Here is a 24,951-nt window from a genome sequence, read left to right on the forward strand (position 1 = left end):
TGGATTCACTTCATATTCGAGGGTTTGCTTGTCCTCGTGTCTTTTTCAGAGTGGTCCTGTTTTCTGTGGTGAATTCCCTAATCACTTAGCCTAACGGGATGACTTTTATTCAGCGCATGTTGCAATGACTGACTCAACTAAGGTCATAATAGGAGGAGAAACGTTAACATATTGATAGATAGTTGAATTTCAGATTTAAGTTTTCTGGGCGGCATTTTGAAACCGTACAGGTATACATTGTAGAGCCCAACCGATAAATGGGTTAGCCCATAAATCGGGCCAATTATAGTGTATCGCCGCTCAATCGACATCGATCAATACATAACTGAGGCATTACCTTAATTGTTGCACAGAGATTCTGTCGCAATGCTCCCGTGTGTTTGTGGGTGTGCTGGCGCCTCCAACTCAAGACGGGCAAAATGCAGCACACTTCCCCCCAATCACACTTAGATGGCTGAGAGAAACAGTTTTTTTTTTCTACTCTGTTGTAGGGACGGGCAAATCAAAAGAGAGGGGTCCACAATTTCTCGTTAGTGTATCCTTATCAGATGTATGACGAATATTCAATTTTAAAATAAATTGTGTCTTATTGTTTTTTTCTATTGAACCAATATACAGACCTATGTCTTTGTAGATTTTAATGCTGAAATGCATACATTAAAAGATCTACTCTTACACAACAAAGGATTTGAAGCAAACAAAAAATAAGCACATACTCTGACTCAACCCCCCAGTGCAAAGGGCTCACACAAAAATTCCCATTCAGAAATCACACAAAACTGCAGAACAGCAAACCAAATTTGTCAGAACTTATTTTGTGCATGTTTTTTTCACAAAACCAACCAACTCATTCAAAGATTTTAATATTATACTGTACTTTATTTGTCCTGCATGTCATTCCATCGGTATAGCCGCTTGCCCACGCCACAATACGCATTTGTAACACTATTAAAAATTTAAAATATCCATGTTATTGGGGACACAAATTTAGTGACTCCTCATGCACTTCATATGACCCGTCAATGCTTCTTGTGAAAAATAAATGTTGTTGTTTGTCTACTTTTGAGATTTGGGTTATAGTGGAGGGTTTTCATGGCTGATAGATCGCCGATGCAAATTAGGCAGATAGGTTTGCATTTAAATACGGTGAACGTATAATCATTTTTATGCAGTGTGAACTGTACAGTTCAGATTTTTTTTCAAATTCGACCTGCGCCTCTGTTGTCAGTGGATTTAAATCGGACATGTATGTATACAATGTGTCTACACTATGAACGCTTATCTGTACACGTCCGACCTATACATCATCAGAAGCAAAATATGCACTCCGTTCGGTGGGGGAGAGTGCTTGGGAGATTACTGACAATCGTCCGTTAATCTGCAAAGTTGTTTAGCATAACAGTGTTGACTGCATATTTGACTTTAATTTAATCCCACTTGGCACATGTAGCATGACGTTCACCCGTGTGGCGATACAGTAGTAGTAATTCAGCCACGTAGACGTTTCATTTGTGTGAGACGTGGCAATTACGTGCCGTCATCTTTAGTACACTTCTCCTTGAAATGAGGAGATTGTGGAGCATAGTCTCATTTCCCCAAAGAATTTCTACCTTCTCCCGCCTCAATTATATTTGTGAGATAAATGTTTATGCAACTGTTATTTCCTATGGCCCCCATGTTATAATCTAAGATTATTTAGTTTACAGTCCTTATGTTGACAGTGTATTATTTTAATTTAGTAGTGTTCTGTTCTTCTTCAAAATCATATTTTGGGTATTATAAGTTGTGGTCATGTGCGGTTTATATCCCGACTGTAGGGGTGTAACGGTACGCTAAATCATGTTTAGGTTTGGTTCGTTTCTTTGGAAACTTCCGTTCGGTATATTTTCGGTACAAATTTTTGTTTTTGTTTTTTTTGTTTTTGTGTTTATGTTTATGTTTATTTTGAAAAAAAGTAACTTTCTAAGAATATTCTAAGAAATTACACCAGAATAAAAAAATACCCTAACAATAAGATCTCTTAATTTTATAAATTATTAAGACACTGAAATCTTTAAACACTCAGCAGCAACAGCCTATGACACATCTAAGTATTCAAATTAAAACCAAGTTGTCATTACATTACAAAAATACATACAATAACAGTTACAATTATTGCTAACTATATTAAAACTATTTTTATAATGAAAAAAATACTGTAACTTTAAAAAGTCTTTATGAAATTGTATACACTTTTTAGGCATTGAAATCTTTGAATGTTGAACAGCATATTGTAACGAATTGGGTTAACTGTGTTGTGGTCGGATCGGTGTGTTGCTGAGTTGGGATGTTTCCGAGGTTCATGAATGCATGGTATGGCAAGCGAGTGGAGCAGCGGAGAAAGAAGACCGCGAGTAGTTGTACTTGGATTAATAAAAACGTGATAATTAAACCACGTCTGACAGCGTGTTCCCGGAAGACGCTACAATATGATAAATCTCGCTATTTAAATTTGAAGTTTTTGCTCCCTCGTCTAAGAAACATTCACAGTCGGATGATGCCGTGCATGTTAGGCGTGGTACCTGCCGCCCATCTCATGTAGTAATGTCAGCACACAACTTTCGGACTCCTCCACGTCCCTTTGCCCAACGGCGATTTGAACAGGACACCCAGAATGTTCCCAAACAGGTGACCGCAGTGTACGGGGGGGATCTTTGAGCTCTGGCTCTTTTCTGGCTCTCACTGTTGTGCCGCCACTCTCCTCACCCGCATGCAACATTCAATAGCGCCCGTGCGTAAGATTGCGCTAATAAGTGGACCGAACCGAACATGCCATATCGAAACGCATTAATACACCCACGTGTACCGTTATACCCCTACCTGACTTCGTACATCAATGTCAATATCAATGTCAGCCGACACATTGGTTGTCGGCCAATACTATCAGATATGGTCCAATTTATCAAATAGACTGTAGGCTATTTTGGAGCCCCCAATATCATTATTGGCATTGGCCCCACACATCCCATATTAGTCAAGCTTTAATACATAGTTGGCATAGTTGGTCATGCCATAAGGACAGGTTTGGTTCCTGGCCATAGCTGAAAAACCCAGCCCCAAACATCTTCAGTGCCAGTTCTAAACCAGAAAAAAATGGGAAGATACACTGTGTCAAAAACAACAGTACAACAGTAAACACTGTGTGTTTTTGTCTTTCATTCTGCTTTGGGAGCGAAATATTAAAGTCAAATCAATTAATAGCTTTGACCTGAAGTGACGTAATGGTGCAGTAACTACAGGTACAGTCATGATTAGATTGTTGACTTAAAATTTGCCTCTGTGGTTAGCATGCCTATTACTCCACACAATTACAGTAATACATTTACAAACAAAAGTTTATTTGTTGATAAATGTGTTGATTATGGGCCCGTAAATTGAAAATTATTCCTGTTTACATTCTTGCGACCAGTCAGTATGCTGTGTCAGTTTCAATTTTTTAATGAATTTAATTTTGTTGTTTGTTGTTGTTTTTATTGTTTTCCATAAAAGGGCTACAGGTAATGTACAATAAACATCGAAAACAACGTTACGGAATGTTTCGTGACTATATTCTAAAACACGACAATGCGATGAGGAATTGAACTTCTCAGATAGTCCTCCCTAAAACACAGCCAACACCTGGTATTAATAACAGTCACTGCTCAGAGCAGGTAGAAATAAAACATGTAAGCAAAGAAAAAAAAAGATATTTTATGATGAGAAGATTACATGGCTAAACACCCTAGTAAGCCATGACAAGGAGCCAGGTTGAATGAGAGATGTTGATAAGATATAGTTGCAAATTGACGTGCCAGAAGAATGTACTTGGATTACAGTGAATGCCACGTTGATTTACTGACTGGATTGCAAAACCGTTATCTTAAATCATACTGCCAAACTGCAGATTGAGTTTCATTTGATTTCTGTCTGGATTCCCCACCCATGGAGACCATAGAGCTTATCCTTATCGTGTTGTACACTGTGGAAATAAGACTCCCACAAAGGGACCTGTTTTTTAAGAACGCAGTCCAGATTTTGACAAAGCAAAGCAACCATGGAAGGTGTAATTTATCATCTTTTTTTTTGACCTGGATGAGTAGTGAAAAACAACAGGACACTGAGGCAGACGTTTCTGACGTCCAGGTGTAAATACCGGTAGAGAATGGACGCTAAGCACAGGTTGTCTCCATGAGCGCTTTGACAGGCTGTGCAGCTAACAATTTCTCTGTTTTGAGTAAAAGGATGTCACTTGGGGATGCGTGGCAGGAGGCTGAGTTTAAAGAAGACATGTAAATGCAATAAGTCAACCAATGTATATGTGGTTTATTGTGTATCAGCCCACAAATACATTTCCCAGGTCAACAGAGCTAATACGCCAAGAGGGTCAACTCACCACACACATTCACACATTAGGGCTTGTGGGTAGAGGTTGGGGAAGGGGGCTCAGTCAGTCTGTCAGTCACATTATCCAATGGGGAGCAATAGATACGGGGGTATTCCTGACTCTCTTCCAATCCTACCCAAAGACAGACGCTGTCTTCTTTGTCTCCAACCGTACCGCATTTGTTCAGAATTTTCTTGTCATCGTCTCGCTGTGCACTTCCCCCCTACTCCCTTCTCTTCCCCCCTCAGCTTCTGTTGTCCTGTACCGCTGACACCCTCCTCCATTCGCTGACTCGCTGTCAGCTTGTTTCAGCTATGTTTTCAGTACGGGGTTGCGTCGCTTCGAGCGGCCAGGCTCGGCTGGCTCGCCATAGCAGCGCCTCTCGCCGCACGCTCTACGGGCAGCCTAATGGAGGAAATCAAAGTACTCAAATGCGATTAGATTCGCAGTGCACGTCACATCCCAATTAGAGCCTCTGCCATTGATAAAAGGTGCCCCTTTTCAATCCAACCAACAAATAATCTGAGATTAATATCATGTAGTAAATTTACTTGTGAAGAGGTTATTTGTTGAACTTTTTTGTTTAATTGATTCCCACCAGGCTCTACAATGGGTTTTTGTCAGGTGTATTATTTATGATATACTGTACTGTATATGATATTATATCGCCGCTGTCCTGTGAAAAACACATATGTCCAATTCTTGATTTTTTTTTTCACAAATTTTCATGTTAATGTCTGTACGCAGAAACACCATTCATGTCAAAATAAGAAAAATAAAAAAAAATGGACTTAAATGTTTTTCACAGGACAGCAACGATATGCAAAACACAAATCATTTTGATTGACTTATAGCAATACCTAAGGTCTTAACATAGGCCAGCAATACTATTTAAGTTGTCAGTTTTGCTTGACAGAAACAACACTTGATCTCAACATCTCATCTGACAGTTTAGGCACGGTTATTTTTTTTTATGATGCACACAGTCTAACTTCTGCCAAACAAACAAGAGCGGGCAAGAGTGATAAGATGTAGATGTCACAAATGAGCATTACATTGCTTGCCAAATGCAAAAAAAAAATCTAACTGATAGATGTAAAAATGATAGTATTATTTAAACGTCATTACTCTGAGTAAAGGAAAGATGTGTAGACATTTCTAGTTACAGTGTATCATCCTAGTGCGTCACACATTCTTCCTTAGTATCTCATGTTCAATATACTGAGTGTACTATTGTTCTGCTTTGCTGAGACTGAAACATATTGTTTTTGCTTGGGGCATTGCATGAGTTACTGCACACCTGCCTTATCAGACTTAGGGTTACGGGAAAGGGCGGCTGCAAAATGGATGTAGAGGTAGCCCGGCAACACACGTTTTTGCGGCGCTCTGGTGAAATTTAATCATACATCCCTCAAATTCTCCCAGGCAGAAATGACTGTCAGCCAGAAGGATGTTACTGTAATTATTGTCTTGTTCAATGCAAACTGAGTGCCGTGGATAAGCCATCGTCAACGGGAAGCTAAATACGCTTGTTGAACAAAGCACTTAGCTGCAATTTACACAACAGGATGGACGTATACGCATTAGAATGACGAGAACAAGCAAAACAAAAAATCGGAAAATGTTACTTATGAGGGGGCCGTTAATGTTTAAGCAGTACACAAGTGCATCTGCCCACCATAAGTTCCAGCGTTGACTAGCTTCTATACTTTTACTGCTATAGCTGATATATTCCACATTAAGGACCACAGGGGTGCCACACTAATGAGCTGACCTTAAAGTGCACCTACACAGCATACTACAGTTTCAGTAATTCATGAGAATTACATTTACTTTTTCCTGCAACTCACAAGTTTTCAACTGAGCCAAGAAATGAAAAAAGCGTGTTGATTTTGGTCATCCATGTACAGGACACATTTTTGGATCCTGTGTACACAAACGGGCTTCAAAGTGCAATGATACTTTTCGTGTTACTACTGTGTAAAAATGTGAGTCAAACAAACGACACACTACACACTTCTTGTTCAATGTTCACTTGACTTGTATGTGGATAAAGGGTATTCAGGAGACACTTTTAGATAAGCCCAAGTCACGAAAATGCATTTGGTGGACATGCATGTAGTTGTTCCTCGGAGACTGAGTATTGGCTGTGGCCCGTCATGCATATTGCAATCTGCAGCTGCAGCCTAAAGTCTGTACTAGATGTTTTTGTTGTGTAATCACACCCTTAAATATAAATAATCCTCTCTTGTCTTTTCTGCAGCTCCGCCTTTATCTCAGGTCACCGTGTCCCCCCAGCCTCTGAGAACGACAACCACCACCACAACAACCACAGTGCACCGGGGCGTGGCCAACAACACTACCACCACAACAAGGCCCAAGGAGGGCGGCAAGGGAGCGGCCAGGCCCCCTCCTGTGATTCTGCAGACTACTTCCCCTCCGCCCCCGGAGTCGTTCCCTTTGCCCGAGCGCTTCTGCGAGGCCACTGAGAGAAGAGACATCATGTGGCCTCAGACCCAGCGGGGCATGCTGGTGGAGCGACCTTGCCCCAAGGGAACACGAGGTAAACAGGGCCCAGCTCGTCTCATGGGCCTCCCGACATGTAGCACCTCTCAAGAGAACAGCCGAATTTGTTAGATGTGTCTGATATGCCAATGTGCCGTGATCTCTTTATGTAGCGAGGCAAAATGTGAGCGTGGGGAGTCGGTGAAGACAGTTTGAATTAGAGTGCCTTTTGCCATTGTCACATCCAAACATAATTAAGCAATCTGTAACAGCTCTGTTGCAGGCTCAGCTGTTTGGGCCCAGAACTCGGCATGGCAACATGCACTCGTATTGGACTGTGTGTGAAATTGTGTTAGGCCACATGGCTAATTAGGACAGAAAAATGTGAACCAATTTCTAGCAAAACAGAAACAAGGTGTTGCAACAACAAAACTGGTTTACCTGATTGTACTTTTGTTCTTGTTATCCCTTACAGGCACAGCATCTTATTTATGTGTGCTTTCCACTGGGACCTGGCACCCTAAGGGCCCCGATCTCAGCAACTGTACCTCCCACTGGGTCAACCAGGTAGCCCAGAAGGTGAGTGTGAGCTCCTTATTTCTGTTTTTCTTCACTGTGTTATGAAAAAAAAATGTGTGAACCAAATAAAGGTTGGTTTTTATGATGTGAATATCTTGACACTCGCATTAATATAACAGCGGTTTGCCGTGTGTATTTTTAAATGACCACACAGTCATATACACTCTTATTCCAGTGTAACTCGTTAGAAACAAGGCCGTTAATAGCAAATCTGTCTTCATGCATCCTTGTAATTCTTCTCCCCCCTGCAGATCCGCAGTGGTGAAAATGCAGCGAACTTGGCTAATGAGTTAGCAAAGCACACAAAAAACCCTATCTACGCAGGGGACGTCAGCTCCTCAGTGCGCCTCATGGAGCAGCTGGTGGACATCCTGGATGCTCAGCTGCAGGAGCTCCGGCCTAGTGAGAAGGATTCTGCAGGGCGGAGCTTCAACAAGGTAACATTACACATGAAAAAACAGCAAATTAGCAAGGAGTGGAACCTCCAAAGTAGTCAAGTAGTATTTGCTATTTTTTTGTGTGTGTTTCAAAAGAATTTTCCCATAACAAAAAATGGGGTTATCGCTTATGTTAAATAAATTCCATTGCCGGTTCTCTGGTCATTATCCCAGTTTTCCTCTCTGCCAGCATTGCTACTATTCTGTAGTGGTGTCAAAACAATACATAAAAAAGCCAAAGGACAAACAAAGCCTAATGTAGTTTTGTGCAATACGTTGATGCTTCGCATGATTCATGATTGTGGTTGACCTCTAAGAATTTGTGCAACCTATTAGGCGTCTTTTAATTTTGGATTGCATAGTTTCCCCACTTGTTGTTGTGTTCAAGATTGTTAAACAAATGTAAAAATCAGACAACGATAACCCAAGTAAACATAAAATGCAGTTTTGAAATGCTGATTTTATTTAAAAACTATTCAAAGCTACCTGGTCCTGTGTCAAAAAGCACTTCCCCCCTAAACCTAATAACTAGTTGGGCCACCCTTCAGCAACAACAACTGAAATGTTTTCTTTATATAACTGGCATTGAGTCTTTCACATCTCTGTGGATATATTATTTTCCACTCTTCCTTGCAGAATTGCTTTATTCAGCAACACTGGAGGGTTTTCAAGCATGAAAGGCCTTTTTTAAAGTCATGCCACCGAATTTCAGTCGGACTCAAGTCCGTATTGTTAACTAGGCCACTCCAAAACCATTTTTTTTTTTTTTTGGGCGGTGTGTTTTGGTTTGCTGTCCTGCTGTAGGAACCAAGTGTGCTTCAGTTTGAAGTTACAAACTGACGGCCGAGCATTCTAACTCAGGATTTGCTGGTGAAGAGCAAAATTCATGGTTTCCACAATCAGATCAAGTCGTCCAGGTTCTGCAGAAGCATCGCAGCCCCAGACCATAGCACTACCACCACCATGCTTGACTGTTGGTATTTTATTGTTTTTCTGAAATGCCAGATGTGACGAGACACACACCTTTCAATAAATTCAACTGTAGTCTCTCCAGTCCATAGAATATTCTAACAAAAGTCTTGGGAATCATTCAGATGTTTTTTCTTTCTTTCATTTTCTTTATGTTCTTAGTGGTTAGCGGTCGTTTACGCCTTTGAACTCTGACATGGATGTAATTTTCGCCCAGTCTCTTCCTTAATGTTGAGTCATTAACACTAATCTTAGCTGAGGAAAGCGCGAGGCCTGCAGTTTTTTAAATGTTGTCCTTGGTTCTTTTGTGACCTCCTAGATGAGTCAACATTGTGCTCTTGGGATCATTTCTGTAGGCCAGCGGTTCAACCCCTATTCTATGTTTTCTCCATCAATACATTGTGGCATTGTTACCACTCTCTAGGATCTTTTGTCTGATTTAGTTTTGTCAGAGAGGTTCTATTTACGGAAAGTTTCTTGATTGACCAAGTCTGGAGGTTATCAGCCTTGGGTGTGGTCAGTGAACTTAGCGTTCCAAAAATTGTGATTAGCCACAGTTAATTCATGATTTAACAAAGGTCCAAGTACTTTTTCCACACAGGGCCAGGTAACTTTGAATGCCATTTTTCCTTATTAAAATAAAAAAAAAATGCTTTTTGTTTTTACTCAAAACATAACTATTTGTATGTTATTTACATGTGTTTTATGATATTAAACATTAAAGTGGGGAAACTATGCAAAAAAGTAATACATTGAGAAGTGGGCAAATACTTTTGATGGCTCCTTCTTTCTTTTCAACGTCCAAGTTAAAAGAAACCGTCAAATCTTGGCTATATGCATAGTCATATAATTCATACAATGATCATGAATGTCATCCAAAACCCTTATTATTCATTGACCTTCAGGTAAGAAGCAAGAGTCATTGATTAGATAGTTTGTGCATCCTTTCTGTCAGGCTTACTTAGACTTCAAATCATCTGTCATTCTCTGTCTTATCTCTTCTCTTTCTCTATGAATTAAAACAAAAAAAAAGCTTCAAAAACGAGAAAGGACATGCAGGGCATACATGAAGGTACTGGAGCGATGCTCTTGCCCCCTAAACCCAATGCTTGCTGCCGCCCCCTCCTCTATGCCTGTGCTATATGACTAGCTCGCATTCTGCAGCATGAACTTTTTTTTTTATTTTTGTTTTAGTGATATGTACTCACTCTATCCTGTTTAAGTTATACTTCCATACGCACAACCACAAACAAAGCAAATGGAAACAACACGGGCATCTGCAGTTGGAAAGTTGACACTATATCATAAATGTCTTTTGTTTAATGTATTAATTTGGATTATGACCCAAGATTAAATATCTGTATTCATAAATTCCAGACCCCTACATTCAGTCCTAACTTCCCACTTGTTTTGCTGCTTTCTTAATTTCTTCAGGGTTCATTCTTGTGATGTTATTTAAAACCAAAAACTAATTCCAATTTACTTGTACGTTTTTCTTTTCAAGGACCACCATCTCCGGACTTTTTATCTTCCACAAAGTCAAAACTTTAGCTCTTGTTTCACAATAACAGGTTTGAGGTCATAGGAGTAATTGTTTTCTGTAAATTGGTGCAATTTGTTCCACTTGGATAATAGGGTTACTTAGGCCAAACCTTTTTTTTTTTCTCCTGAATACTGTCAGGTTATGTTTATGCATCACAGTGTTTTGTCCAAATATATCCCTCCTCCACCAGGGACGTCCGCGTCCTCCGCCTGCCACCAAAGTCAACACCTTCGTCCATGCAGATTTGTCTTTTGGGACAGTATTAAAACAGATTGAGCAAAGTCACAAGCCACACTTACTGTGTACAAAGGCAAAGACTAATTGCTTGGTGAAGAGACAAATAACTCCAAATATATTTCAGCAAATCTTTGCCCTTACGTTTTTAGTTATGAGTAGGACACAGAACTATTACACACACAGAACGTATGTGAAATGCAACTCGCTTCTCCCTTTGCAGCTCTAACGGCTTCCACTTTTCAGGGAAGAATATTTGGTTATCCATTGTGATTCTTCTCTATTCATCTCAAAGAACACGTGTGAGACCTAAAGGTCTTTGATGGAGTTAAAGCCAGAACTCTGAACTCAGTTCTTTCACACAGAACCCATTGAAACAGGCCTTTGTGGATCTCACATTGTGCAGTGGGGCACATTTGTGTGTCAGGAAAAGACTTGCTATTGCCATAAAAGTTGGAAACATCTAATTGTCCACAATATCTTAATAAGTTAACGAATGAACAGATTGATAATTGATTGATGACATAATATTCAAGGAGGGGTGTCCAGATACATATATCAACATAGAGTCTCCTACTGCATACTGACAGTGCCACAGAAGATGTGGCATGGAGATTGATGACTCAACATTATCTGATACCTGCCATATTTGATGCACACACATCACCTTAGCTGGCCACTCGATGCGCGACGACATTTACACCACCCGTCTCTAGCATTGATCACCAGATTAGACATATTGATCTGGATATTTCCTGAAGTAAGGTAAAGTAAATGCAAGTTTAGAGGTTTGGTCCACCAAAAAAAGTGAAGCGGCAGGTATGTGTAGAAAACTGTACCTAATTAGAACTGTAATATTATGTTTGATTCATATGTACCGGTATTTAAGTATGAGATCTTTTTCACAAGTTCACATCAAGTAATAGCAGTTGTACTAAACAATGGAACTTTTCCAATTTTAGTACTTGAAGTGTCATCATGCTTTCGAGTTAATTATTGGAGCAGACCTGCTCACTGTCTACTCTTTGACCACAAGTGCGTGCCCTGTTGAGACGTCCTTGAAAAAGAAACCCAATCCGCCTGCACTTATCATCCACAGTTTTAGTTTGCAACTCTCTTTTCATCATGACATGCTTGTAACATCATGCATACAGTCCTTAAGGGCTGTCAAATTACTGTTATTTATCGTCTGATCATACGATCTTTACTGTGATGCTTCCGCTCAGCTTCTTGTTCATCAGCGTCTGCATGCCCCTTTCTCATGTATGTAAATGTTAATTTCCCCCCCACCCCTAAAAAATAAAATATTTTGTTTAGTTTTTCACTTCCCGCTGTGGTTTGACGCAGGCCATTGTGGATACAGTCAACAATCTGCTCCGACCCGAGGCTTTAAAGTCCTGGCAGGACATGAACAGCACGGAGCAGACGCACGCCGCCACCATGTTACTGGACACCTTGGAGGAAGGCGCCTTCGTGTTCGCCGACAACCTGATGGAGCCGGCCATTGTCAAAGTTCCTGCAGACAATATAAGTGAGTTGGAAACAGTAAACTGACAGGCTCTCCTGATTGACGCAAGTTCATCTGATACAATTTGATTGATGGAATGACTTGACAACAAGACGGCTGCATAAAATAAGGACTTTGTCTGCATAAATAGACCGCTGACCTCGAGGGAACAGAAACGCCTCACATGGTAGTTTAACGAGTTGCTTACTGACAAAATGATGAATATCAGACAATTAAAGAGGCTGGATTCACTGATTGCAGATGCTTATTTTATAAATGAATGCGACCTTGTAACTCTATACATTAATGTGAGCATTAGTCTGCTGAGGGGGTATTTTGCGTATCGTCTGCCTCCTCCTCATCCCCTCATTCTCGTTAGCAATTAAAGCACACATATGGTGTTTTCTTTGTGTTATTTTGCATCGCTTCATTAAGAAAGCGTTTTACAAGGATGAATTGATCCCGTTTTGATGGACGTTTATATTGTGTCGGGGTAATACGATCGTGGGTCTTTAAAAAAAAGCCTTGACATCAATCTCCGTAGTCTTGTCTCATCTTATGCAGTAATCATGCACCCATTTGAACATGTTCCGTAATGACTGACAAGTTCAACCCCTTTTTTCCCCTGCACGGTCGTCTTCTAACTCCTCCTCCGACAGTCCTGGACGTCTACGTGCTCAGCACAGACGGTCAGGTGCAGGATTTCAAATTCCCGCAATCCAACAAGGGGGGAATCTCCATCCAGCTTTCGGCTAACACCATCAAGCTCAACAGTCGCAATGGTGAGATCCATTCTGGAAGGACGGTCACGTGTTTGCTAAGAAAGAATTGATAGCACATCATATTATTGAAGCTGCCATTCATCCTCTTATGTTTTTTTTTTTTTTTTCCATCTAGGAGTTGCCAAGCTGGTGTTTGTTCTCTACAAGAACCTAGGCCAGTTCCTCAGTACAGAAAACGCCACTATTCAGATGGCCAATGACGCGTACGGACGCAACGTGTCCGTCAATTCCGACATCATCGCTGCCTCAATAAACAAAGAATCCAGCCGAGTCTTCATCAATGACCCGGTGGTTTTTACCCTGGAGCACATCGATGTGAGTGGAGTAGGAGTGTTCATATTCAAAATAAAAAAAAATTAAAAAAAACATCTAGAAAGTAAATTCCCAGCAGAGAGAATGAAGCATTTGAAATCTAAATGACTGGCTCGGTCAGTCTGTAGTTTATTTAAGTCATTGAACATCAAATTAAAGCTGCCTTTAGAACCTAAGTGAATTCTTAATGAAAACTAATTCCTTAATCAACATTGGGATATAAATGATAGCCATTTTCTTTTATTGTGGGGGGAAATTAACTCCTAGATTAGCTGTACAATCTAGGATGAAATTACTGGCGCTCCAATTATCTCTCTTCTTTTAAAGTTGTCACTGAGTTCCCAGAGGGCTACGCGGAGCTCCATTCTTTATCAGAGAAATTGTGCAATTCCAAAGACATGGCGTCAAACAATTACGCTTCACTGTTATTAAAGCCTCATATATCCAAGAATGTGTCGCTTGATTTGGTAAGCATGTGCTAAATGAGATACAACATATGAATTGCTTCATAAGAGCTGTGAAGTGAGAAATCCTCATCCGTGTCAGTGCGGAAAAATACTTTGGACGAGCAGGGGGTAAATGGCCTTTGTGTTGTTCATCTACTTCAATTCCAGGCAGTCAATTATTGGGACACTTTAGCATATCTCTTGTTATCTTGCAGATGGAGCACTACTTCAACTCCAATTGCTCCTTCTGGAATTATTCCGAGAGGAGTATGATGGGCCACTGGTCCACGCAAGGCTGCAAGCTCCTTGAGTCCAATAAAACACACACCTCCTGCTCCTGCAGCCACCTCACTAATTTTGCCATTCTCATGGCCCACCGCAAAATCTCGGTATGTCATTTTTATGTTCTGCGATATTCATCATCTTTCCAGTTGGTCTTGGTGAAATTCAGACACGTGTGTGTGTGTGTATGTGTGTGTCAAAGCAAAAGTTGTAACCATTTTTAAGGAGAGCTGAGGTAAAGTGGTGAAAGCAACATTTTCAACTGCTGTGTTAATCAGTACCCGTTTAAAGCCTTTTGACAGTTGATTATTTCAGAATCTTTATTGTTATTGCTGAAAGGACTCTAATTTTCGGTCAGTGAAAATGTTCCTCTTCAAACATGACAGTGTTGTCTGTGAATCAATTTAGTGTAAATGGATGGAGAAAGTGAAGCTAATTGGCTTTGAAGCTTGAGAGGTCCAAAAGTTAAAATACTTGAGTATGAATTGCCAAGATAGGAGACATTTAACTCATTCACTGCCATTGACACATTTATCCGTCTTTTCAAAGTCCAGCCATTCAATCCCAGGAATTCATTGATATTTTTTGCAAATTTTTTCAAACGTTAGGGTAAAAGAGGGTCTGAAAATGTCTGGCAGTGAAGGAGTTAAATGTTTTCAAGAGCAGAAATAAAACATATTCACAGAAATGAACATTTTAACAGAAGGCGGGCTTTGGTTTTACTCAGATGTAGAAACCTTTGATAGAAATACTGCTTCAAATGTGACACTGACTGGACCATATGTGTGATGCTTGTGTAAAGCTGTCTGGTGTTTTTTATGCAAGAAAACATCCTGATGTTTTTTCGCAAGTGGCAAGCATGTTTATTCATTGGATATGTATACATCTTTCGCGCAGGTCAACAGACAACATGAGCTGCTGTTGACTGTCATCACCCGCGTGGGCATCGTGGTGTCGCTCGTCTGTCTAAGCATGAGCATCTTCACCTTCTGCTTCTTCCGAGGCCTGCAGAGCGATCGCAACACCATCCACAAGAACCTCTGCATCAATCTCTTCCTCGCCGAGTTAATATTCCTAATTGGTATCGATATGACAGAGCCCAGGGTAAGAGGGGAGGGCGTGCACCCTAATGATTTACTTTGCATTCATTCGCTTTCACGTTATCGCCTCACAATCCCGCAAAACAAGGCAAAAGACTCTTCAGAGTTAAATGGATGAGACTTTAAGTGCTGTTTGTTTCAAAGGCCTAGCTTGTCCCTGACATGACATGAGCAGGACAGCACCATTAATATAGATTACTAAGAAGCCGTGTCCACCCTTTGACAGATTTTTTTCCTCCCTCTTTTAAAGCTTAGTCGCCATGGTTTCACTTGCTTCATGTGGTGTTAAACTTTGTCACCAACTATTTCACCATAGGTCGTTGGAGGATAAAATGTTTTTTTCCAATTAAAACCTCACTAAATTCAGCTTCATTAGAAGAGTTTTTCTGCTGATGTAAAGCTATTCACTTCCGCTTCAGTTTTCACTCGTATGTGATGTAAGCGTCAATCTAAAAGTGAATATATGGTTTATGGTTTTTGGATACATTGCATATTTTTTCTTTAATTTGGATGTTTGTTCTCACTCAGATTGGCTGTGCAATCATTGCGGGGATCCTCCACTTTTTCTTCTTGGCTTCCTTCTCCTGGATGTGTTTGGAGGGAGTCCAGCTGTACCTCATGCTCGTGGAAGTCTTTGAAAGTGAATACTCGCGGAAAAAGTACTACTACGTATCTGGTTACCTTTTTCCTGCCATCGTGGTCGGCGTCTCCGCAGCGATCGACTATGGAAGCTATGGGACAGAAAAAGCGTAAGCAAATCACATGGGCTTATTTTATTGGAACAAAATAGTACAGTACTCTCTGTTTGTTACCTGCACTGTATGCACCCCCCCCCCCCCCATGGGCAGCATCAAACTATTTGAGCTGCTGTCAGCCGGGATGTGCAGCTCTTCAATTTTTCATGTCATTTGAAAGTGTCTGACGGACTCAACACTGCGGTTTGAACGGGGAGGGGGTTTGGTGTGGCTACATTAATGCCTTTCCCCTAAAAGACCCTCAAGTGACCTCTTGTTTGTAAATGCCCTGCGCAGAAAAAGCTTTTTACGTAGATTAATAACCGCATCGTTGCTAAGACTATGAAGTGGGGCTACTTAGGGTCTACCCTTTGTTCTGCACAAATAGTCAATCTGTAAAAAGAGCTTTTGAGGTTAAATATTGATGAGAAATCATTTCAATCTATCAGCCTAAAGATGAGAAGCAGGAAGCCAATACTAGGGATGGGTGTAATAACCAATGGTTCGATCAGTCGAAAAAGAATTCGTCATTTGTGTCGATTTAACATATCTTGAAGTGTCTGAATAAAAATTGAGTGCAGTACTTGACCACAGCCAGCAGAGGCGCTGTTCATTGTGTCTTGCTACAGAAAAATATTGCCATCAATGCGAAGTCACGTGATGACAACATCTCTGGGCGGTATTATTCTGTTCACTACAGCACTGGCATAGAAACAGGAGTTCAGAACTATCAGAGAAAACCTCCTCCCATCCTTCAAAAATATTTTTTTAAAATACAGTACTGTTAAATAACACTCTTCAACATAATTTTAATCAGAGATTGGTGAATGTGTCTCCCAATGTATTTTTGACGCCAATTTAAAAAATGTCTTTATTTTTTTCTAGCACATCAGGTTTTTCAGATATTTTCATTTTTTGGTCTGAACTTAATCCTTTTTTCAGAAATACTACTACATTTATTATTAGTATTATTATGAAAATCTGATGTGCTGGACAAAAAAAGAGAGCAGATTCAGAATCAGTGGAGACAAAAAGTCATCCATAAAAGTTTATTTACTTGCATCTCTGATTAAAAAAAAAAGTAAGAATTTGTTGACCAGTGTAATTCATTGTTCATTTACTCCATCAAGGAAACGTGGCTTGTGTTTTTCTTTCCCAAACTGAAGTGTGTATTTTGTCTTTGCTTCTTTCAGGTGTTGGCTAAGTGTGGATAATCATTTCATCTGGAGTTTCATCGGACCCGTCACCTTTATCATCATGGTAAGCTTTAAATTGTATTTTCTCTGAAGAGTGAAACTGACAGAGTGAGTGGGCGAGATGGAGGAGTTGCAGGGAAGAGATTAAGGTGGAAGTGAGAAGAAGAATCAGCAGGATTTTCTCCTCCTTGTGCCAAAAGAAGTTTTTTGAGTCATCCGACAATAATCTCTCAGCAGCTGACACAGATCAGGATCCGATAGTGTCTCTGTACCTTTACACAGTGCGCATGGAGGGCTACAGATGCAAGCTGTTGTTTTACAGTGAAGCTCTATGATGCGTGCATTCAAGTAAAATGGCACGTTAAGATTTTATAGTGGCTGTGTTCATCCTCTGCTCCAGCCTCCTTTTGGGTTGTATGTCAATTGTAAATAGCAGATGACAGCATTAGTGAAAGGCACACTTTGTTTGGTCAAGGACCATTAGAGGTGAAGGACATATAGCATATGTGCCATTGAGCTATACAATTATTTACTGGTCATGACATTATTATCTCCCACTGCAGACCAGAGTGTGCGTTAGCACCAGCCTGCGTTTAAAAAAAACAAACAAAAAAATACATATCATCCCTGCTTACCACACCATGTTTTACTAGCTTACCCTCATGCACTAAGAGAGATCAGAAAGCTCTGCAAACTTCTGTCTGCTTTGCCGGCCAGATGGGTTACATTTGTTCAATGCTGTGTTCATTATCCAGCACCATGGTTGGCGCTGTATCTACAGATGCAGTGACCTCTTGTTGAACATTAAACTGACAATGAAAATCTGCTGCAGTGAGAGAAGGGAAGAGGGCATCCATGTCAAATCCTAGCATGTCTCTGGTAAACTGCAAGGTGCTTTGAAAGCAAAGATACTGTTCAGCTTTTTGCCTGTGGACGCACATATTGAAAAAAAGCAGTGAAAAATACAACTAAATTACTGACTGCTAACCTCTAAATTGACAAATGTCTTCCTTGATACCTAATTTTTCACACTATAAGTAACACTGTTTTTCATAGTCACTCAGATGTGACGTGTGTAATATTACAGCTCGGACTGGCACCCAAAATCCCCATTCCATAGTCGTGTTGACTTGCTTTTGAAGCATTACCACCGATTGCCACCTTCTATTTAGCATGCTAAAGAAGGTAGAAGTAGAAATGGAGATGAAGATGAAGAAGTAGCAGTAGTAGTCGTGGCAAATAATGTGTAGAGGCCCTGATAGACCAAACCGACGTCGGAGGTCGTGAAGCGTCGTGGCGTCTGAATGCGCCGTCTGTTTGGTGTAGTAGCCACCGTCGTAGTGTCGTAACCTGTCTGTAAGCGTCTTGGGGGCGGTTACGCATGTTGAATCGGCGTCGCCAGTTGTGGCATTTGGTCACCCCTATTGGCTGTTAGCTAGCAAATCAGCGCTCGGAGCACCAACGGGAAGTGACAAATGCGGAAAGACAGTGAGCGCGCCTCCGCTGCATTAATCTTCTTACAAGTACAAGAGCGAGGGTTGACGATGTAAGTATTTCACAATACCCTGTTAAGAACGTGATGGTTTACTTCGCGTGGGAGTTCATCGTGAGCGAAGAATATAGCTGAATGCATTGTTTACGATTTTATAATCCGCCCCCGGCCAACATCTTTCCGGTTGGATTTTTCTAACCATGAGAAATGGTGACTACTGCCGCTGATGGTATGGAAGGGTATTACATCTTATGCATGGGCAGGAGGTACTTTAATGGGCAACGTCGCTGTCTGTCGTTGCGGTGTATTCCTCCAGCGTGACGTGCCGACGGACGGCCGGACGCCACAGGGGGTAAGCGTCTGTCACTGTTGGCCAGCGACTTTTTGGTCTATCTAGGCCTTTACACGTCATTAGTTTAGCATGTGGCTTTTTTACGCCACAACAAGTATTTACAGCAGCAAAAGGCACAATAATTGACTAGGATTCTACCTTTGGCCACGATGCGATGTAGTTAAGGTAAGCCATTTTAAACTAAAACGACAAAAAATCCATAGTTAGAAGCTGAAATTTCCTCCAACCGGAACTCGTTAGCTGCTGTCAACACAGTGTGCGTTTGGAAATTCACTCTGATGTCCTAACACCCCTCTGAGAGTGTGTCTATTCAGAGAGGCACAGCACGCTCCCCTCCCATTAATTAATTTCCGAAATGCAGCCTACGTTATAAAGCAATTAGCAGCTCGTGCTTGACCTGTTTCCATCTGTACTGCATGACGCACTAGGCCCCGGCACTCCTGTTTTGGGAAACTCTGAATAACTAAACGGCACATTTGAACAACGCTCGGAGTTTCTGAACGGTCGGAGCGAATCAGTGTGCGCTCAGATCCTATTTCGAGCTCTACTGTTTTTACGATTTATACCCCGGACCGACCGATAGTCCGAAAAATACTATACATGTGCCATCACTACAATTTTGGGTGTTTAGTATTAATACAGAAAAATGCTGCAGAAACCGTAGAATAAGAAAGAATGTGTCAGTATCAGTAAGTGGGTTACACACATTTCAATAATGCCTACGTTTACCTTTTTTTTCACTGGTTTGAAATATGCTCAGGACAAAAGTGAGCATACCGTATAATTGCACAACGGTACCTCAACAAGCCTGCTTGCCTCCTCATCTTTTTGCTAGCGCTCTGACAGCCACACAGGAGCATGTTTTTTTTTTTTTTCTAAATTGGACCCTCATTGTTTTCCACTCGTATGTTGCCGCTGTAATAATTTGCATGAAAAATGTGTCTGCAGCGGAAATGTTGATCAGGATCCCGGCGGTGATGACCACAGAGATAGAATCATGACCCTGCGAGTCGCTAATGTATTGGAGCGGAGCTAATGTGTGACAGGAATGAGGTTTTGCAGAACTCGCTCCTCTGATTCGGTGCAACAAATGAGTCAAAAAGACAAAGTACTGTGGAAAGGCTGATCTCAAGGGAGTACGCAGGAGCAAGGTTTGCCTGCACCACCAGTGACCTCGGGTTTCTCGACAAATTGGCTTTGTCCTTGTCAATGAAGGAGAGCAGAAGCGACCCATGAGCAAGAAGAAAATGACGGGAGGGGCGTGTTGTGGCAAAAGTCTGCACTTAAACCATGTCGCATCGGTTTTAATCAAGAGCAATCCTGCTCTCCCTTGTACCTTTTGGACTGTTTTGCATTTCCAACCGCATTATGGTATCCATATAATATAACCATATGTATAAGTCATCCAACCGCAGGTCACAGTTTTATTTGGAGTCACATTCACATTTTGTCTGTTTGCAACATTTCAACAAGGCTCAAAATTGCATATCTTGCTTTCTCCTGGATTCAATTTCATTAAAATGTCTGTTAACTCTTGTCTGAGCTTACTTATATTATAGTATCATGGTTGTTTTGTTGAAAAACTTTCATGGTTAGTGTTTTTGAATGGGTATCGACTAAGCTATTTATGAAAAGAAATGAACTTGTTTTTATTAATGAAAATAACTAATTAAGTACAATGCAGTACAATTTTGAGGAAACAGTCTTTTGCACCCTGTACTACAATGGGTAATATGCAAACATTTCGAGTTTACAGACAGTGTAAGAATACATCTTCACACAGCATACTCAGTTAGTTTTATATTTACTGTTTTTTTTATTGGATTGGTTTATGTATATGGCCTAAGAGTGGTTTTCATATAAATACAATATCTGTAGGTATAACTTTACTACTGTGTTATCATAGGTTAGTGATCGACCACGGCACGTTCTGACTTCGGGTTACTTTACTACTGTAGAAGTCAGTGAAATATTTAACGTGCATCGCAGGTCGGAGTTGCCTTTGATGGTGAAAATAACATTTTGACAGGCATGCGTCAGAAATGTTATGACTTGAGGTGTAAATGCAACTTCCAGCAGCGTTCAAACAGCCTCTCACATAAAAAAACGTGTTTTTGTGGAATAATAATTCAGACTGAAAACTGTTACGGTCTGTATTCTTTATTTGCTCTAAAGACAAACTATTGATTTAGCACTTTCATAAAACAAAGGTGCCGGAAGTCATATTTTCCTTGTTGTCATGTTCATCCTCAGTTTCTTAATAATGTGCTCTTAAAGGCACTTTGAACAGTATATACAGAATACAGTATGTTTTCAGTGTATTTTCAAGCAATACGTGTTCTTTATTGTTTTTCACTTCCGGAAAAGTGGGCCACGATTTAGACACAATAGAAAAGTGCCGGTCCCAGGTTGCGAACCAGTGAACATTGGATATAGTGAGATTGAGAAAGGATATGAATCATTTTTGACATGGAACTTTCTGTATGTTTTTTTTTTTTTTTTTTTAAATGCAACAAATAATGAGAATTGAATTTGTGTTGAATTAATATCTCAAATGCAAAACATTACTTTAGTCACTTTACTGTGTTATTTGTGGCTAAAAATATAAATCGTTCTCTACTTCAAATCCTAATTTGGCAAAACATTTATGTGGGTGGGATACATCGCAGTTGTGTACAACTGTGCATTTCTAGTTTATTTTTTTTCTTCCTAGCCGACTTAGCTGGCTGAAACAAAAGCTGGTGGAGGCACTTAGATCATTGCCGTCTCTGGGCACAGGGGGTATTAGCTCCATAAAAGGGGTACATGGAAGTAATGAATGTATGCTTGTGGTAGTTGGGGGTAAGCCATTAGTATGCTTGAGCTAACATGAACACAAGGCCTTTTGGATCATGACACGTCGCAAGTAGTTCTTATCATGTGGACAGCTCCATCTGCACCTTTAATATTTTATCCTCAGCAGTTCATTTAGAGTTCAGTGTGTACACACGCAGGCTACCTTGGAAAATGTGAAGGGGGGGAAGCTTTCTCCTGATGTCCCAGTGTGGCAAGGTTGCTTCTGCATGGCTTGCAGTGATGATTCCCAGACAGAAAAGACAGAGTGAAGGATGGAGGACGAAGGAGGATCCCCCAGGGAAGTGTGTTGGTGGGGGTGGGGGGACATGTGCCGTGCAGCTAGGTTACTTTAAAGCTCTGTGTCACTCTCCTCTGTCTCATTGGATCCATGTCACCACTCCGGGCTGTGTGAAAAGGGGGCTTTTCAAAAGTCCTCCTGTCCGTTCTCCGCACACCACCCCCACCCTCAGTCCCCGCCATTTGACTCATGCCGGCAGTTGATGGAAATAATAGCTGATACCTGCGAAACAAAACACAGATTCATTGCCATTTGTGGTATAAACCGAGGCACTCGATTCAGCGTTCTCTCCCCACCCTACCGCCCTTGTACACCCTGCGTTATTGTGTTTTGCACCATGGGTTGATTGCATGAGCAGGCGCGATGTATCGATCACCGGCAGTCTTTTCATAGGAGAACACACACACACACACCAAACCTGTTTAAGAATGAGTGGCCATGGTCTGAGTGGCACCCACAAAGGTCATTTATTTCATTCCCCCCCACCAGGCAATGCATGCATCTCCATTCCATTCTTTGCAGGCTTTGTTATGCTGTAGATAGCCCCGTACTTAAAAGTTCTGTTTCAAAGTCTGACTACATGTGTTGTCTTTGATAGACACACACACTCCCAATTCATCTTTCTCAGATATTCCTCGCCATTTTTCCTTTAAGGTTCGCTTGCTCGTGTGAGTGCATGAACATGCTGGGTCGGCGTCTACTTTGTTCCAGAATAAATATTTTTTGAAGTGAATTTATTTGAAGCAGCTCCTCTCTGTCGGTCCATCCAGGCTTTGTGTCTCTAAATCACAGTATTGATTTTTAAGGTAGCAAAAAAAAAAAAATCTCTGAACTCTCAGCACGTCAGATTCTTTTTTTTCCCCAGGCAGTTATGTGCCACTGATTCCCTTAAGGTTTAATACACTAAAATGCTACCCCCTCCCTCTCCTCTTCATCTCTCCTATTTGTGGTCTTTTCTCTAGCATGCAGAGGAATCGCAAAATGTACAATGCTCCCTTAAGCCTTCTGTAGCTGGTTATAATATTTCACTATGTGCATGAAATGATGCCGTTGTTTTGTACAACAAAAAGGTTTCTTATTACCCCTTCTCATTCTTGTTCCCCTCTGAATTCCTCAGACTGAGGAGCCAGTTCTCTTTTTTTCTTCTCTGATGGATTTTAATGCTTTCCAATGCTTTTATTGATATAGAATGACACTAAATTTGGCGCCAGTTGGCCCGTCTTCTCTCGACTGGAGCGATAGATGTTTATTGGATTAGTCTGTGGACATGCAGGATTGGCTCCTTCCTCTTTTGTTTTGAAACTTTAATGCAGGATCGACCAAGATCCTTTTTTTTTCTTTTTCTTTTTTTCTGTGTCAGTCATTTATCTTTATGCATTAACACTGCCTTTTCTCTTACTTGACAGCTCAATCTGATCTTCCTGGTCATCACCATGTACAAAATGGTTAAGCACTCAACCACCCTGAAACCAGACTCGAGCCGACTGGAGAATATCAAGTAAGTAAAGTCTCCACTGCAAAATAGCCACATCCTACTTATCAGCAATATAACACTGCTGCTATTCTACCACTGTGCGCAAAAACTGAGGCTCTGAGGAAAGGCTTTTTAAACTACTTATTAGAACAATACTTCTTTAGAAATACCCCACTTTTAAGAAATGGAATCATGTAGCAGTGCAAACTGTCACATCAAACGCAATGTTTCTGAAATGATGATCCACCTTAGATTTGGGTCTTAAGAATCCATTAATCCCATTGGAAATAGAGGCAATCCATTGCCAGGGTCAAATTGATACTATTATAAAACTTACCGGTATCTGAACTTGTATTGTGTATACATGAGTTAACCACCGCCATTGATAAAATGCTAAAGTTGTAAAACATGCTGTCTAAATTCAAGAGGGAAAGACAAGATGCAATGATTTACAGATGTGATATGCACAACAACCATTCCCAGATGTTTTAATATGTATGTGGCATGATTTTGTCAAAGTACCACTAGGATCAAGAGTTATAACAAAGGGTCAGTCATCTCATACAAGTAAGCCAGCCCTTAATCCCGCCCCAGATATATGTTTTTATTTTATTCTCTTTATTTGAGCATTTGGGCAAGAGTGAGCAGGAATTGAGCAGCAACTAACAACTGGCTGGCTTTCTGCTTCTCCAAGTGGAAGCAGAGCCCAGAGTGTGGAAAACGAGCAAGCACCCCTATAAATGAAAGCAGTTGAAATCACAGAGGCTGCAATTTACTCTATGTCTGTAGCCCCTTGCACTTCTTCACCAAGCCATCAAGTAAGTGTCGTTTATGAGAAGCTCACGCTGTTAAATCGCTAATTTGCATTCATCAACAGTCAATATACTGTAGCTCTGCTTACTTTACACTGGCTAATTTAACCATATCCCCCGCCTCCCCAACCAAGCACACACACGCGCACACACTTTAAGTGAGTGCCCATACAGATTGTATTGCATCATCACCAAGCTACTGAAATACACTTATTAAATGACATCACCTTTTTCCAAATTGTCTGGGGCATTCGATTTTGGAGGTTCAATTGTTTCTGTTTTCAATGACCTGGATGTACTGAGCCAGACTCAAATGTTGCGAACTGTTGGAGCTCGGATGTGATGGTGTGATTTGCTTCCAACTTCAAATTGTAATAGAATGACACAAATCACTCACTTCTACATCTTCAAGGGCGAGGGTATAGCGGAAAAGAAACCAGATGTTTGAGTGAGATGTTTTTTTTTGTTTTTTTTTTTAATGCCAGTTTCTAACCCAAGAAATGAAAACAAGCCCTTTCATGAAACCACAATAGACAATTTGCTGCTGGATATTTTCTGAATCTCGAATTGCTTGTTTTTTTGGGGGTTTTTTTTGTATACATTTGAAAACAGTGTTTACAGGCCGCTAATCAGGGGTTACACAGTGCTCATCTTAAGAGT

General features: G+C 40.8%; 1 protein-coding gene across 17 annotated transcripts in view; it reads left to right on the plus strand.

The window, feature by feature from the left end:
- Window positions 1–24,951, plus strand: part of adgrl2a (adhesion G protein-coupled receptor L2a) — a 116,910-nt gene that overhangs the window by 81,164 nt on the left and 10,795 nt on the right. For 15 of the 17 annotated variants that reach the window (XM_086046841.1, XM_086046842.1, XM_086046847.1 and 12 more), the window contains 12 exons: window positions 6,666–6,965; window positions 7,383–7,486; window positions 7,738–7,923; window positions 9,926–9,964; window positions 12,017–12,200; window positions 12,836–12,958; window positions 13,074–13,273; window positions 13,932–14,105; window positions 14,896–15,102; window positions 15,627–15,847; window positions 17,026–17,092; window positions 23,412–23,503. In XM_086046841.1, the coding sequence (XP_085902967.1) occupies window positions 6,666–6,965; window positions 7,383–7,486; window positions 7,738–7,923; window positions 9,926–9,964; window positions 12,017–12,200; window positions 12,836–12,958; window positions 13,074–13,273; window positions 13,932–14,105; window positions 14,896–15,102; window positions 15,627–15,847; window positions 17,026–17,092; window positions 23,412–23,503 (1,897 nt within the window). The remainder of the gene's footprint in view (window positions 1–6,665; window positions 6,966–7,382; window positions 7,487–7,737; window positions 7,924–9,925; window positions 9,965–12,016; window positions 12,201–12,835; window positions 12,959–13,073; window positions 13,274–13,931; window positions 14,106–14,895; window positions 15,103–15,626; window positions 15,848–17,025; window positions 17,093–23,411; window positions 23,504–24,951) is intronic. The other 2 variants (XM_086046843.1, XM_086046858.1) reach the window with 1 other exon arrangement.

This window comes from Filicampus tigris, chromosome 12, assembly GCF_054856515.1.
Source record: "Filicampus tigris isolate MCC_2025a chromosome 12, RoL_Ftig_1.0, whole genome shotgun sequence".
Classification (NCBI taxonomy): Eukaryota; Metazoa; Chordata; class Actinopteri; order Syngnathiformes; family Syngnathidae; genus Filicampus; species Filicampus tigris.